A 16661-nucleotide genomic window follows, 5' to 3' on the forward strand; every position below is an offset into this window, starting at 1 on the left:
AGCTCTGCTGAGAGGGTTTGCCTTGAAATACCTTCCAAAAAAGTGGGAGAAACTGCTTTAAGACTGAAGTTCACTTTTAGGAAACTTGACTGTGAATTTATTTTATGTTTGAGACGACTGTTGGGAGAAAGCTTAAAAATGACCAGATAGAAATGTTTAATTAATGAAAATGATTAATGAAATATAAAGGGAGGGTTGCCTATTAAATCCTTCAGGAGTTCAAAAGTATCTCAGTATGTGAAGGATGTGTGCAGCCATGAACAGAGTGAGGAGTGTATGAACTCCAAATACACCTGTATGAAAATCTAACCAAAAATTCTATTTGTTTAACCAAAAAATATATTTAAACAGGACTGTTGTTGGTAATTTAATTACATAATTGAATAGATAACATCTCTCTTTCCTGGTGTTTATTTGGTGTTCTGCCTGGTTTTTCTCTTGCAGGTAGTAAGTTTTCTCCACACAGTCTTGCTGTGTGACAAACTGGATTTTCGGACAGCTCTGGTTGTGTGTCCACTCAACACTGCCTTGAACTGGCTGAATGAGTTTGAAAAATGGCAAGAAGGTTTAGAAGATGAGGAAAAACTAGAGGTAAGAGGCTTAAAATGAGTTCTTCATTAAATAACTGGGTGATTTGCATAATTGGGAAGCTCCACCACGTAAAGGCTAAGAAATGTGAAAAATCTATTTCCATTAATACATCAGAAGTATTAAAAATTAGACCACTGTTGAATATTTTAAGAGGAATTAAAGGTTTTTTTCCCCCTTTGGAAGGTTTATGAGCTGGCAACTGTGAAGAGGCCTCAGGAGAGGAGCTACATGCTGCAGCACTGGCAGGATGAGGGAGGTGTGATGATCATTGGCTACGAGATGTATCGAAACCTGGCACAGGGCAGGAATGTGAAGAGTAGAAAACTTAAAGAAATATTTAATAAAGCTTTGGTTGACCCAGGTAAGTGAAGATTTGTACAGCTTGTATAGTTTGGACTTCCAGGTTTATTTATATGAGCAAAGAAAATCAATAGTGTTGATAAAATTCATCATATTTTTGTTTTTGGCTTTTGCTGAGTTACAGAAATTTATTCAGAATCTCGCCCACCTGCTTTTGTAAATAGATTTCTGTAACAGTATTTTGCATTAAATCAAATACGAGGCATATATTCTAGAAACTCTTCCTATTAAGTATTTTTATTTGCTGGCTTTGCTTCCTTTGCAAAGTAATTGGAAGTGTCTGTTGGGGACCCGAGGTTGTTTGAATCTGTTAATTTGTTACAACCACAAGCTGTTTTGTCCTTGATGGAAATCTACCACTAAGGGGCAACTACACATGAAAATAGTAGACAATGTACCTTGGAAGTGTGAAAAAACAAGTGTTAATGAAGTGGTAGTTAATGGAATGCAGATAAAGCAGTTAATTACTTTTTCAGTCTTGAGAAACAGATGTCTGGTTTGAGCTGAGCTGAACTTAGCAAACTTATATCAACATTGGGAAAGTCAACCTTGAAATAACTCCTTAATTCTTTTTGTGGACTCATGGAAGCTTTAAGGTTGGAGAAGACCCCACCATGAGTGCAGACTCACCGTGCCCATTAAACTGTGCCCTGATCTTCCATGTCCACTCATTTTTGAACACATCAGGGGGGATGACTCCACCACCTCCCTGCGCAGTCCCTCCTATGCTTAACCACTCTTTCAGTGAAGAAATTTTTCCTCCTATCCAGCCCGAACCTCTCCTGGCACAACTTGAGGGCATTTGCTGTTGCTTCATCCCCTTCTTTATTTTATTTATTATTTTCACTAATTACAGAAAGACAGAAGTGCCTGTGTGTGGAGGTTGTTAGTTCCTGCTGGGTCTGGACAGAAGATGCTAGACACGCTGGTATCTCCTTCAGACTCAGTTGTTTATTATTTCTTATCTAAGTTACATTCTCACGAGGTGTGAGCTCTGTCTGACAAGGCAAGAAAATGGCTACTCCTAACTGGTTTCAAGGACTTTTAAACAGTAAGCAAACCAATTAAAACCCAACACCTAAGTTATTTTTATTTAGAACCCAGTTAAAGATCACTCAATGTCCACAATGCGGGCTTTCACTGATGGATTAGAAAAGATCACCAAAACCTGAGAAGAAGGAGGAAGAAGAAGGTGAAGAAGGACTCAGACAATGCCCAAAACCCTCCATATTGTTCCTTACATATATTACTATATTCTGTATCCCCAAACTCTTAAGTACTTCACCCTGTGCCAGTACACACTCCTACACAAACTACACACACACTCCCAGTGCCATCACCCAGCTCTGGGAGCCGTTCCCACAGCCTCAGGTCACAGGCAGTGCCCTCCTGAGGGTCACTGCCTGTCAAAGCCTGATATTTTCAGCATCCAGGGCTCCAATACCTGTGTGTTGTTACCCATTAATTTTTGGAGCCATTTGGATTGCAAGAGTCTCATTTGTTTCTTGCTTGATGGGCCAGCATGGACATTTGCAGATTCCAGTGCAGGAGAAAACCACATGCTGGCTCCTGCTGGGAAACAGGGAAACCTTGGCCTCTGGGAGCACTTCCCATTCAAAAAGCTGCAAATTTGATGTTTCAGTGCTAATTTAATGAGATGTGTTGGGTGAATACTGCTGGGGTAGGATGTTATCTGGGAGAAGCTTGTGTTGCACTGACAAGGGCAGCAGAGGGGGAAGGTTTAGCCAAAGTTTATGGGTGGAGAAGTGATTTCATTAATTAACCAGCTCAGCTATGTGGAGGAATGGCAGGATTTTACACACATGCAGGGCTTCCAGGCTGCCTGGTGCCACTGCAGGAGAGCTCTTGGTTATTGATCACTGCTGTGCTTTGCTTGAAGCACTTCAATAACTTCATTTTTTTTCTTACTTGTTGCTACTAACAAAATTTCTGGTACTGTTTAACTTGGAGATTTCTCTTTAATTGGCAGTTGTATAAGTCTTGTAGACTTCAGAGGAACAGGAGAACTGTGTGTAAATATATATATATATATTATTTATTTCAGTATATTAACATGTGCAAGCACAGTCAGAAGGGTGAGAAGATGAAGACTCTGAGGAAGGATTGCATGAGTAGGGCTTTTTTAGCCTAGGAAAAATCCAACTAAACTGACAAATTTTCCACCATTTAAGAGCTGGATAATGAAAGGAGTGTTGCCAGTTGGTTTTGACATGATGAGGAGAAAGGAAAGGGCAGAATTTATTCAGATTTATAGCAAACTGGGCATTATTGCACAGTGTTTTAGCAGGAGAGAGGCTGTGGAGTTTCCCACTTGTGTCAGGTCTGCCCCTTTCTCATAACCCTTATCTCAGATGGAGAAAATGATCTAAATGATCCCCTGAGGTCCCTCTAAACTTTACATTCCTTTATCATATTTTGAGGAATGTTCTGTCAATAATGATTTGCATTTGTGTTTTGGAAGAACAAGGGAAAAACCCCACAAATTGCTGAAAATCCCTGCTGCTGAACTGTAGCCAAGATGTTAGTCCAAGATATCAGTGCTGCATTTCTGCCAAACTAACCATGAATAATTGTACTGAGATAGGGGATTTTTTCATGTTTTTAGTGTCATTCATATACTCCAAACAGCAGGTTTTGAAGGTTTTTATAATTTAATTTCTTTGACTTCATGTGAATGAATCACAGTCTTTAATGAAGTGAGGACTAGAGAAAGGCTCTGTCACTGCTAGAGATGGTTATTTAAAATTAAAGGAAGGCTTTGTGTGTAGCCACTCAGTGCTTTTCATTCTGTCAAAACTGGGAAGGTACAAAAGTCATGAAAGAATCTGGGGAAATGTTTCTGTGGCAGGTGGGAAAATTCAGAAATACATTGGCTTGGACATGCCTAAGTGCATTTGGAATTCATATGTGGATTTTCATAACTGTCTTCTAAACATTTCAAAAGTTTGGGGTTTGTTTTGTTTGGGTTTTTTGCTTGGAAAGAAATATCTCTGTGATACATTTCTCTTCACATGTAAGATTTAAATCACTTTTAAATCACCTTAAAATGACATGATTAAGGTGACTGGCACTGGTGTGTGTGTGTGTAGTCAGAGGTGTAACTGATTCTCTGTTGTTGATCACTGCCCTAGAATTACTTTTATTCTTTACAAGGTAGTTTGAGTTTAGTCTGAGGCAAAATATTCTCAGGAAATAATAAAAGATTAAACTGTTCTTATTGACAAAACCTCCTTTGCTCCTCAAATATTGGCCTTTCTAGTGCTGAATTGCTGAACCCAACTGGTAGCTTTTCTCCAAGGTGCAGCAACTTGTCATGAGCTGCTTTCAGAGCTGAGAGTGCTGGAGCTGAGGTTAGGTTTAGAGCTGGTAAAACATTTATTGAGTTACTACTTGGATCCTAGAACATCTTTTCCTTCATTTTCAAGGAAAGAAATTCCAGAAATTGTGCTAAGTCTGAAAACAATTAAGAGTGAGTCTGTTCTGCCAAGTTGGGTATTATTTATCTTATTATTAGAGTTGCTTTGCATGCTGTGGGAATGTGTTGTGGTGTGGTTTTGACATTCCTTGTGCAGCTCACTTAAACCAGACTGATATTTTATCTCCTGGAAGAACGCTGAGGACATTCCTGAGGTGACTTCCAGCTGCAAGGTGGCAATTCACTTGTCTGTAATTCAGATCAAATCTGGTTGTGTTTACATTATCTAAGACTTGTGATTGTACTCTGTCTCCCTAGGGATATTTTTGCCCTAATGAGGAATTTCAGGTTACCTGGTTTTTGGGTGTTTTGGGATTGCCCAAGTGTCAGCAGATGGCAGCCTAAAGCTGGAGAGAGGGAAGTTTTACTGAGTTTGATGGGGTAGGTGGAGGTGCAGCCATGCTCAGCCAGCAGCAGGAATAGACCATTTTAACAGGAATATGCTGCAAAGCTCAGTCTAATCCTTGCCATGAAGACTTCACAAGCAACAGCCTTGATTTTACCAGAGTGGCTACTCTGAATGCTTGTGCAGAGGCTGAGTGAGAACCCCATCAGTGCTAAAAAATCTCACCATAAAACACACAAAAAAAGTTGGAAAAAACCCCTAAGTAACATCAGTTGAACAAATTTGGATACTTTAGGCTGTCAGGTTCTTTGTGGCAATGAAACACTGTGGAGAGATTGAATATTGTTTCTTTCCAGGTCCTGACTTTGTGGTGTGTGATGAAGGACACATACTGAAAAATGAAGCATCTGCTGTCTCTAAAGCAATGAATGCTATTAGATCTAGGAGAAGAATAATTCTGACAGGAACACCACTGCAGAATAATCTTATAGAATGTGAGTAGCTGTCTTTTATTTCCTCCAGTACACTTCTACCTGTCAGCCATAGAAGATATATTTCGTTTGATTGGAAGAAAAGGATTTGAAACAGTGCAGCTGCCTGTGAGGCTCCTCTGTATTCAGATGTGACACATTTCTTTTGTGTTTGCATTAATCCCTGCACTGTCCTTTCCATTTGAACCACTCAAGTCTGATCTGCCTCTCCTAGATCACTGCATGGTGAACTTCATCAAGGAGAATTTGCTTGGCTCAATTAAGGAATTCCGGAATCGGTTCATCAATCCCATCCAGAATGGGCAGTGTGCAGACTCCACCCTGGTGGATGTCAGAGTGATGAAGAAACGTGCCCACATCCTCTACGAGATGTTGGCTGGCTGTGTTCAGGTGAGAAGAGTTTGTCCCTAACTCATCACTTCATTTAACTGCAGGGAAGGAGAGGAGTTCTTTTGTCTCACTCTGATGAAATCACCCAAAGACCTGTAAACATCTGATTTGAGAGCTCTGTAAATCTTTTAACTTAAATATTTTCACTGATGGTGAAAAAAAAAAATCCCTGCATTATTTGTGACTAGAAAAGCTTCATAGTTTTTCTCCAAATGTCAGTGTATTCTAAAATCCAATATTAGAGGATAAAGCTATTTCCTGCTGGGAGACAAGAACATTTTGTGGTTGAATAGGACATTAGTTGCTCTGAAATATTCCATTTTAATTCCATATGCACATTTAAAAGCTGCCTTAAAGTCTGCACAGAAAGTTGCTGGTCCATAGTTTGTCAGCTTTTCTGATCTGTGAGAATCAGGACAACGGAAAACAAGAGAGAAGAAAATTATTCAGATTCAAAAGGGTGAAGAACCTGTTACTTTATAGACCTCAGATAAAAAAAGCTTTGGATGGAGCCCACATGGATTTTCTCCTGTGCAGAGCAGATCCTGTCCATAGAAGGCAGCTCTCTCTTGTGGTCATCGGTGAGTGGAGAGACAGAGTAGTGCCAGAGTCAAAGAAACCTGAAACAGGAGTAAAATCTGCTTTTAGTATTCTAAAAAATCCCCAAAAGTACCTCCCAGAGCAGCTCATGGAGTTGCAGTGAACTTTGCAAGCACCTGGAGCTGGGCATGGGCTGAGTGGGGCAGGTGGGTTTCTGTAGGGGATTGCATTCCCTGGGCTGATTTTCCTCCTTTTGGGGCTGGAAAGCCCCAGAATCACCACCACTGATCCACAGTGCCCTGTCCTGTGAGCTGCCACACGTGCTGGAGCTCTCAGGAGTCGTTCCCTGTTTGTGCCATTGCAGAGGAAGGATTACACAGCCTTAACCAAGTTCCTGCCCCCCAAATACGAGTACGTGCTCGAGGTGCGCATGACCCCGATCCAGTGCAAGCTGTACCAGTATTACCTGGACCATCTGACAGGTATGTGCCTGCAGCTCTGGGGGCATTCAATAAGGGCATTTGCCTCAGTTGGTAGGTGAAAATCGACTTTCTGAGCATTGTCCTAGGCATCAAAGTGCTTGGACAACAAACAAACAGGATGGGTTTGTTTGGTTGTTTTTTTTTTTTGTACTAGAATACTGCAATGTTACAGGTAGCTCAGATTAGTTAGATTCAATGAGACCTAAATGCAATTGTTATTTTTTGTTTTCCACCCTGGGCTGCTTTTACAAAACCTAAATAGACATGTCTGTCTTTTTAAGAGGATTTGTGTACATTCCTGTACTGGGGAGCAATGTGCTTTCATGTAAAAAATATAATCATGTTTCTCATTATCAAAAAAAAGGAGAAAATCTAATTTTGACAACTTTAACTAGGAATAAAAATGGCTGTGAGTGAGTAATCTGAGCCCTTTTACAAGAGATGTTGCAGTATGATGTGCAGCTGGAGAGAACACTCAGATCTGCACTGCCGGGCTCTTCAAAGGGAGCAGAGTGTGGCAAACTCAGGCTCACTCTAAAACCTGAACTTTATTGTCAGGTGTAGGTGGTGGCAATGAAGGTGGAAGAGGCAAAGGAGCTAAACTATTCCAGGATTTCCAGATGTTGAGCAGAATCTGGACTCACCCTTGGTGTTTGCAGCTGGACTATATTAGCAAAGAAAATAAGGTAAATTAGATATATCAAAATACTCTCACTTGAGAGCTTTCCAAATAAGCTCTGCCAAACTCCAGGTAAAGTTTCGTCAAATTAATGGAAATCTTTGTTGCTGTGGGGTCATTTTGCTGCTGGTTTTGTCATATTTTTCTTGCTGGGTATGTTGTCACTCTTAAAACATTTGCAAGGCCAGGCCTTTATAGAACTTACCATTGTTTAAATGAAGAGTAAGCAGATGGCTAAAGGTTTAATAAAAGCTTTTGGGTGAACACAATTAATTTCTGTTTTTTCTCTTTTGAGGGCTATTTTGATGAAGACAGCATGGATGACTTCATAGCTTCAGATTCCGATGAAACTTCCATGAGCTTAAGTTCTGATGATTATGCAAAGTAATTGACTTTTTATTTAATTTGTTGGTGTTGTTTCCCTTATAGAACTGAAGTGATTTCTATAAAGTGAATATTTATTTTGTATTTTATGTGTCTGTTTGAATATGTTTCCTTTCAGTGGGATTTAAAAAAAAATAATGTGGTGTATAATGTTGCTTTTTAGGAAAAAAAAATCCAAGGGGAAAAAGGCGAAGAAAGAGTGTAGCTCAAGTGGAAGTGGCAGTGATAATGATGTTGAAGTCATTAAAGTCTGGAATTCAAGATCTCGTGGAGGTGGGGAAGGAAATGTAGAAGATCTGACAAACAACCCTGCATCAGCAAAGTCAGATGAAGGTGAGGATGGCACAGAGGGATGGAAACGTGAGGCAGCTTCATTTTGCAAAGGGCAATTTGAGAGAGCTGGAATTCAGGAATTCCTTAATAGTTACAGCTCCTGCTACTTCTAATTATGTATTCATCCAGGAAGAACAAGGGGCATCAACTTAGAACTTGGGGATTTTAAGCCAGGGAAGCTGCACAGTGGCATTTTTTAAATTTAGAAGTACAAAATTACATAACCTGGAAGATTAATGGAAATACTAGGAAATAGATCTGTCATAATTTGTTGCATCTGGAATTTGAATTGGATGCTGAGCAAGCAGATCCAGTGCAGCAGGAATACAAGACCTTTTTAAAACTGTTATTCAAACTTCTTGCAGCTGCACACTTAATTTTTGGTTTTTTTCCCTGTAATAATCTAGCTTTTGTCTTGTATCTGGTATTACAGATAATTTTCTGATTCTGTTATTTCATGTGTGTCTAACATCTTTCCCTAAGTAATTTAAAATTTCTGGGACAATTCAGGCGAGAAATCTTTTTTTTTTTGCCCCCATCCCAATGGCAACATCTTGTAAATGTGCAGGGGGTGGAGGGTGTGTATGTAAAACATTTACACACAGAGATTAAATGTGTTAAAGGAGCTGCAGTATAGGCAGGGTGAGTTTCTGTCTCTGCATCCCTTAAATATTTAACTCTTGGAATTGCTGACAGTGCAAAGGCTGTTGTTTCTTTGCCTCTTTAAATCTTTTCATACCAGTCAAGTCTGATAATGAGGGAACAATTCTGTAGTTCAGACATTCAGAGCATTTAAACAAAGACTGTGTTCTCACCTTTGATTTTTCTTTTTCAATAGGCAAAGCTACATCCTCTTCCAATCCTGGCAGCCCAGCTCCAGACTGGTACAAAGACTTTGTCACTGATGCAGATGCTGAGGTGCTGGAACATTCTGGGAAAATGGTGCTGCTCTTTGAAATTCTTCGAATGGCAGAGGAGCTGGGAGACAAAGTGTAAGTTCTGCACATGTTATTAAAGGCTTTAGGAATATTTTAGTCTGATAGTGTTCCCCATCCATTCCTCATTCTGCTGGGGCTGTTTTCTGAAGCAGACAAGCATGGTACACTCATTTTTATCAGGGCTCTTCCCACATCTGCATGTGCTGCACTGAAGTCTTGCTCTGTTTGCCTTAGAGGTCATATCAGAGGGAGGAGGGAACAAAAAGAAGCAGTACAATAATCAGAATAACTCCAGAGATGAATTCTGTGTTTCCCTGTTTCTTTTTTCAGCCTAGTGTTCAGCCAGTCCCTAATATCTCTGGATTTGATAGAAGATTTCCTGGAGCTGGCTAACAGGGAGAAATCTGACAAAGATAAGCCTCCCATCTACAAAGGTGAGCCTCTCCTTCAACAGCTGCAGTGCTCAGAACTCTTCACAAGCCTTGTGGAGTGCCAGGGATGGGTTTGAGATCAGTGTTTTCATTAGGATGCTCTGGGCAGTTCCTGAGGCTGGCAGGGTGACTGGGCTCCCCTGCAGGAGGTCTCTGCTGTCCCAGTAGGGATTCTCTGATTTCACTCTCCATCATCTGTGCTTGTTGTAGCCTGAGCAGGTTCAATGTTCATATCTGAGAGAAGGCATTCCATTAAATTCTGCACAAAAATGATGTTGGATTCTGGTGTGTGATCCTTCCTCCTGGGGCAGAGAGAGTGAAAGAGAATGAGGCTGCTTTAAACCAGCCTTCAGACATGGAAAATGTGAATTTAGGCTTCACATGCGCAGCAGCACGTTGGCCTATGGATTTCATAAGGGAGCAAGTATTGAGTTATTATCCTAGAGATGCTCAAATGGCATGGAATTCCTCACTAGGATGTTCCCAGAGCTCCTGAGGATGCTGTTCCTCCTTACCCAGGGTTTCATTCCCAGGACATGTGGATTGAAGAACTCCAAGTCTGCCTGTCCTTTCCAGTCTCTCATCCAACCCTTCCATGTGTTTGCACTTAGAGATAAGGGAAAAGTGCCTCAGTGCAGGAGAGAGATCTCCAGGATCTGTCTCTCACAGATTTATTGTTCCTGCCTGTTGCTTCCTATTCTGAATTTTGTCACCTCAGACATTACAAGGTGTCTTTTTGAGGAGTTGTACCTTTATTCTGAGATTTGAAAGGGCTGGGGGTGTTTCATGTGTGGTAATTCTGGCCAGCAAAACTATTTCATGGCAAGATTCACCTTTCCTAACAGAACTCACCCATCTGCCTCTCACAATGGATTGAATTGAGCAGTGCTGCTCCCCAAAACGTTGTTTTCTTTATGATTAATGGCTCGGGGATATGAATTTTGTGTACTTATACACTGATGGCCAGAGAAGATGGAAGGGTACTGTGAACTGGGGAGAGAAGAAAATCCTCCATCACCTGTAGTTATTTTTCCCCCATTCCAACAAGAAATTGCTGTAACTCACAGGGTAATTAAACCCAAAGATTTTTCTGGATTTCAGTTCCAAAATGAGTTTGACCTTTGAAGTCTCCTTTGGAGCATTGACTTGTCAGTGCTGATTGTGTGGGAGACTGACTGACACTGGTGCTGTAACGTGAACCCACCTGGATCAGTTGGAAAAGTGCAATTAGTGCTACAGCACCTGAAGATGAGATGTAACAACATCTTTGGGACTTCTAAAATTAACTTTGGCTCCAAGTTAAGGCATAGCTCTGCAAATTTATAAATACAGCTAGAAAGAGTGAAAAATAAGAGGACTTCCCCACACCAAAAAAAGCTCAGATATTTTCAAATCATTAAATTTAACCTCAGAACTGGTTTTGATTATAAATTTTTGTCTTTAAATTCCAGTTGGTTACCAGTCTGGTTATTTATACCATCAGCATTTTCTTAACTTGGCTGTTACATTTACAGGTGAAGGAAAATGGTTCAGAAATATTGATTATTATCGCTTGGATGGCTCAACCACAGCTCAGTCCAGAAAGAAATGGGCTGAGGAGTTTAATGATGAAACTAATGTGAGGTGAGATCCCTCCTGAGATATATGTGCTTTATTTTCTCCTTTTTCTTTCTTTTGTTCCCTGGTTATTATTACTTTTATTAGACCTCAGGACCAAGCAAATGATGATCAGAACTCACACAGAAAACGTGCAGCAATGTGTTACTGACTTCATATTAATCCCATTGTACTCAGCAGGGTTTCCTTGCTCTTTTCATTGCCCTGTAGATTGTAACCAGTTTAAATCAGAGTTTTTATTGCAATTTCCTAAAGGATACAAGGAGCTAGGAAGTGATGGCCAGGAGGCTGCAGTCTCTGGGCCACTCAGGAGCAAATTAACTCTTTTAGCTGCCTCCAGAATTGGCTCCCAGGCTCCACTGCTCCTCCAAAATGGGACTTTCAAGTCTGATTTAGATAGAAAGGGACAAACTTATATTTGGATAAAGTTAAGGAGCTTCACCTTCCTAGATTTGTTTAAAAACTTAAGTATGCAATCATGGTGCAGTCATTTATAATGTGGAGGAGGAAAAAAGTTAAATTAAGTAGTGAAATAATCCAGTGTTAATACTTTAAAATAGTTTATTCTGTCAGGTGTCTGTCAAGAACTGGTTCCAAGGTAAACGTGAGTGAGATTTTTTTGAATCTCAAAAAACTCAGATATATCAAAGAGACAGTGTCATTGGAGAGTTACCCTGAAAGTTTGCAGGTCAGGAAAGAGTTTCAATGGCATGGAATCTGCCTGTTTAAAATTATGGTTTAATTTGATATAACAAATTTCATTAGAGGTTGAAAATGCAAACCCCAAAGTTTTTTCTTCCCCGCCAGTTTTTGTTAACAGCTAATTTGCACAAGGCCTTGATGTGTATTTTTGGGAGTGTATGTTTTGCTGAAAGTGTTGTTCTTGTAAAATCTGCATCTGTTTTATGCTTAATACATTATTTTAATGAAGTTTTAGAATTATTTAAGTGCATGAACAACTCCACAGTAACCCAGCAACACAGGAACAACAGTTATTTTCCAAAATACCCAAATTTTGCAACTTTTCTCTGTTCCAGAGGCCGCTTGTTTATCATATCCACTAAAGCAGGTTCCCTGGGAATAAACCTGGTGGCTGCAAACAGAGTCATCATCTTTGATGCCTCCTGGAACCCCTCCTACGACATCCAGAGCATCTTCAGGGTTTATCGCTTCGGGCAGAACAAGCCTGTGTTTGTGTACAGGTTTTTGGCTCAGGTACATTTCTGGCTGCACTTTCTGTGCTGTTTCCTCCTGCAATCAAATTTGGGAGCTGGGGCTGTGGGGACTGCACAGTCTGGGCTGTGTTGGGGTCTGCAGTGACCCAGGTTGGTCCAGCTCTGATCTGGAGCAGCGTTGGGCCACGGAAGCAGCTCATGAAGGAAAGAGCAGTAAAATAAATGACACATCATTTCCTGACACTTTGTGTCACCCAAATTCTGCCATTCCAGCAGTGATTCACACGTCCAGAGAGATTCAGAACAGGAGTCTCAGCCTTTTTAAACTGCACACCACTGACAGCTCTGAGTGGAGCAGTCCCTGCAGAGGATGGTGGTGGTAGGGAATAGCCCTGCCCAGGACAGCTCCTTCTGCACACCCTGCTGGTCCAACTGCAGTGAAACCACAGGAGACAAGTTAATTTTTATAAAAGGTGTCCAGTCCTGACTTGAAAACTGTATCACACCCTGCAGGTGTTAGAGATGGGTAATAACTGGGGTGGACCCTGACCTGTGCTTATGTAAGGCCATTATTTCTGTTAGGAAGTGCCTTGCTTCAGCTTCTGCTTCCTCAGGTGTGACAGAGGAACCTGGAGACTTTCCCAGTAGCACTTAACCCTTGATCCAGTCACTTTGGCCATCCCAGGTGAAGCAGATCCTTGTCTGGGACACGTTACTGACAGAAATGGGGTTTTTCTTCAGGCTCCAGTTTATTTTTGTAGTTTTCTCTGTGCACTTTTGAACTGTTGATATCCTTTTTAAATTACGCTGTTCAGAACAGGCTGTGCTGTTCTTCTCCTTCTCAGTCATCTTTTTTTTTTTTTTTCAAAAAGTAAGTAATTTTCCTTTTTTTCCATCAAAGATCTAATTTTTTTGTACACAGCTGTGGTGAATTAGACTTGACTGCCTCCCTTCCCTTCTCCCCTCCACCACAGTGATATGGTATCTGTTTTCCTTTTTACAGGCTGCTCAAAGCAGCAAAATAAGGTACATGCTGTGAAAATTGCCATTTTTGGGTCATAATCCTACTTTAGGGAATGGAAGCAAAACTGGATCTTTTAAAAACACCACTAAAAGACCAATTTTCTTCCTCTAGTCAACAGCTAGATGACATCTGTCCCATGCACAATTCCTGCTGTGCTGCTTCTAGCAGGTTTTTTCTTTTATTGCTCAGCAAACAGAGGGCTTGAAAGTGGTAAAAACTTGGTCATGGTGAAGCCTTGAGAGGCTGCCTGGAACAGAGGCTGGCCAGTGTTAAAGGAATAAAGTAGGAATTTATTTAAAGGCCTTCCAAGGACACACCTTGGGCAGTACAAGAGCCCAGGGCCATGGCTACACCCAAGATGCGCCAGGGCTCACGAGTTTTCACACTTTTATAAATTTTGGTCCATTTACACATTGGGGTTAATTTTCCAATTACAGCTTCAGGTAATGAAGTCCCATCCTCCCAGTTTGCTCTCCTCAGTTCCCTGTTGTTTAAACTTTCTGGTCCTGGAGCTGCAGTGGTGTCCTTGGTTGTGGGGCTGGAATGGGATTGTTTTGTCTGACTGAGCTGTGAGGAGAACTTGCTAACACTTCATGTGAAATTCAGAGTTCTATACTAATGCAGCACAGAGTCTGGAAAATATAAAAGCCAAAACTCAAGGCATCAACAGAAACAAGGCAGAGAGAGCTGCCGGGTTGTTCCTTTGGCTTTTTCCCCCTGTGAGCATCCCTGTGTGTGAGTGTGGCTGTGTCTGTGCCCAGGGGACCATGGAGGACAAGATCTACGACCGGCAGGTGACGAAGCAGTCGCTGTCCTTCAGGGTGGTGGACCAGCAGCAGGTGGAGCGGCACTTCACCATGAACGAGCTCACCGAGCTCTACACCTTCGAGCCAGACCTGCTGGACGACCCCAGCTCCGAGAAGAAGAAGAAGAGGGACACCCCCATGCTGCCAAAAGTGAGTGGGGGAATTCCAGCAGCAGCAATTCCGTGCTGTAGAAACAGCCTGGGTCTGTCTGAACATGTTCCAGGTGTTTGGGGTAGAGCAGTGCTGGCCATTTGGAGTGGAGGTGAATAGCAGGAAACACAGGAAAATCCATCATTAATACAACAAATCCTGTCATGAGCTGGGTGAGGAGTTTCCCCTCAGTGTAATTGGCACTATGAGAGAAAGATACTCATTAAAAGACCCAGCTTTTAAGTCAGAACAAACAAAGACACTTTTTTTTCACACATTTTGAACCAATAGAAGTTTTACTGTGGAAAATTCAAATTGGCATTTGAGTGGGTGCTGCTGATACCCAGCACAACCTCAGTCTGTGAGAACACACGTGTGAGGTGGCACTGGAGGAAAGAGTCAACTCCATCCATGTTTGCCTTTGCCAGGACTTTCTGTGTTTTAGTTCCCTGTTTAACTTCCTCTGGAGACCATTAATAGAGATTTGGTAGAGATAAGGGAAGAGTTGCACTTAGGTAAGATTAAACTTCAGGGGAAAGAATAACTGGTTCTGTTATTTTATTCTTTTTTCCAGGGTCACTGTGTATTTCAGATCAGGCTGTGGGTTTATATTTCATTTATAGTCTCTGTGTTTATGGATTGCTGGAGACGAATTCATCCTTTAGCTGCTGTGCAATTCTCTCCTTGGCATTTGGCAGGGACACGTCAGGGAGTGGCCATAGTTCATGAACTGGTTAAATTGCTGTGGTTCAGTCACTCTGTGTTATATTATATAATTAATAGTATTTTATCCTTTTTGACATTCTTAGTTATTTCATTCTTTGTGCATTTGTACCTCCACAAACACAGAGCCAATGCATCACCATTTACTGATGGCTGCTACTTATTTAAAAAAATACAAAAATAGCTCAGAAACTTGTGAAGCAACCAAATCTGTTTACTTGAAACATTGATCAATCCACTGCAATAATTATATTTTGAAGGTTTCTGGTTTTCTATTACAGAAGTAAATCAGTTAATGAATGTGTTTGTAAACTCAAAAGTTGCTCCATCACTCAGTTTTGCATATTAAGTTCCATATTAATATATTATATACCATCATCAGTGTAAGGCTTGTGTAAGTCAAGTTGAATATGATCTTTTAACCATTTCCTGCCTGTAAATAGAACAAATCTGGGGACTGAAATTATTTTGGGGTTTTTTTCATGGTTTTAGCAGATGGTATTTTGTCCTTTTGGAGATGTGCATCTCAGTACATGCTGTGAGCAAATTCCTAATTCCTTTTTGTTGGCTGTAAATCCTCAAGTAAATTCATCAGTGCAAGGTTCCTCAGCCATGAACTCAGTTAACTATTCCTTATTTCAGTGTATTTTAGCAAAGCTGCATGATCCAGCTTGGTTATAAATCTCCTTAACAATTAATTTAACAACACACAGCATCTTTTTAAAGTTGATTTAAAAATCTGTTGATAGGAACACATTTTATTGTAACATCACATAATTACACAGCATTTCGAGATAAGAATTCTCTTTAAGATCCTGTTCCATGAGGGCAGGGTAAAAGTGCCACTCTTTGTGATTTGTAAATTATTTTAGAGTGCAAGGGGAGATCCAGCCTGGCTTTGGGAGAGCAGAGTCCTCAGAAGGTGGGGACGAGGAGGTTTGGAAATACCTTCTAGAACTGCCCCTTTTTGGAGGAAACTGGGAGCAGGAATCAGGGGAAATCTGTTCCATCTTTTCTCCAACCATCTGTCCATGAATGTGGACAAACCTGTGGGGATAATTGGTTTTCTGTGACATCCCACAGTCTGAGGGGTCTTCAGGAATCCTCCAGCCAAGACCTGTGTGGCTTGAGGAGGAATAATCCAGAGCTGAGTGTTTGGGTTCTCCTAACTCCTTTGTAACTTCCTGGAATTAATTCCTTTTTAACTCCCTAAGAAAAAACAAATGTTTAATTCATGTGTTTTAAATGGGATAAGAGAATTCACTGTGTATTGTTTTAAAAGTCAGAGAGTGAAGAAACAAATCCTGCTTGGTTTTAAATCAGATCCTTGAGAATTTTGGCTTTACAGCAATCCAACTTTGAGTCCAAGACCAGTTTTCTTCGAAAGTGCTGTTAAGGGGGCAGAAGCTGTTGAATGCTTTTATTTTGTATAAAAATAACAGTGCAGATGTGCAGTCTGTTGTTTTCCTGGAAGTTTATCCAAGTTCCATGTCCAGTTTTATTAAGAGCAGCAGTTCTCTGCCCTCTGTGGTCTAACAAGACCTCGAGTTGTGGAGATTCTCAGGGAAAAGTGTCTGTGGTGCTGCAGCCCTGAGTCCAGAGCTGCAGGCTCTGCCCTCAGCAACAGCTTCTGGTCTTGAGCTCTGCACATCCTTGGGGCTAACAGAGAATTTCTAATATCAGTGTGGTTCACAGGAATTATTTA

General features: G+C 41.0%; 1 protein-coding gene across 3 annotated transcripts in view; it reads left to right on the forward strand.

The window, feature by feature from the left end:
• The window catches only part of ATRX (ATRX chromatin remodeler), a 66140-nt gene that overhangs the window by 42152 nt on the left and 7327 nt on the right, over positions 1 to 16661 (forward strand). For all 3 annotated transcript variants that reach the window (XM_063416879.1, XM_063416880.1, XM_063416881.1), the window contains 13 exons: positions 445 to 591; positions 775 to 952; positions 5150 to 5287; positions 5499 to 5674; positions 6579 to 6696; positions 7255 to 7382; positions 7671 to 7759; positions 7923 to 8092; positions 8931 to 9084; positions 9361 to 9464; positions 10976 to 11084; positions 12116 to 12293; positions 14039 to 14233. In XM_063416879.1, coding sequence (XP_063272949.1) covers positions 445 to 591; positions 775 to 952; positions 5150 to 5287; positions 5499 to 5674; positions 6579 to 6696; positions 7255 to 7382; positions 7671 to 7759; positions 7923 to 8092; positions 8931 to 9084; positions 9361 to 9464; positions 10976 to 11084; positions 12116 to 12293; positions 14039 to 14233 — 1884 coding nt within the window. The remainder of the gene's footprint in view (positions 1 to 444; positions 592 to 774; positions 953 to 5149; positions 5288 to 5498; positions 5675 to 6578; positions 6697 to 7254; positions 7383 to 7670; positions 7760 to 7922; positions 8093 to 8930; positions 9085 to 9360; positions 9465 to 10975; positions 11085 to 12115; positions 12294 to 14038; positions 14234 to 16661) is intronic.

This window comes from Prinia subflava, chromosome 20, assembly GCF_021018805.1.
Source record: "Prinia subflava isolate CZ2003 ecotype Zambia chromosome 20, Cam_Psub_1.2, whole genome shotgun sequence".
Lineage (NCBI taxonomy): Eukaryota > Metazoa > Chordata > Aves > Passeriformes > Cisticolidae > Prinia > Prinia subflava.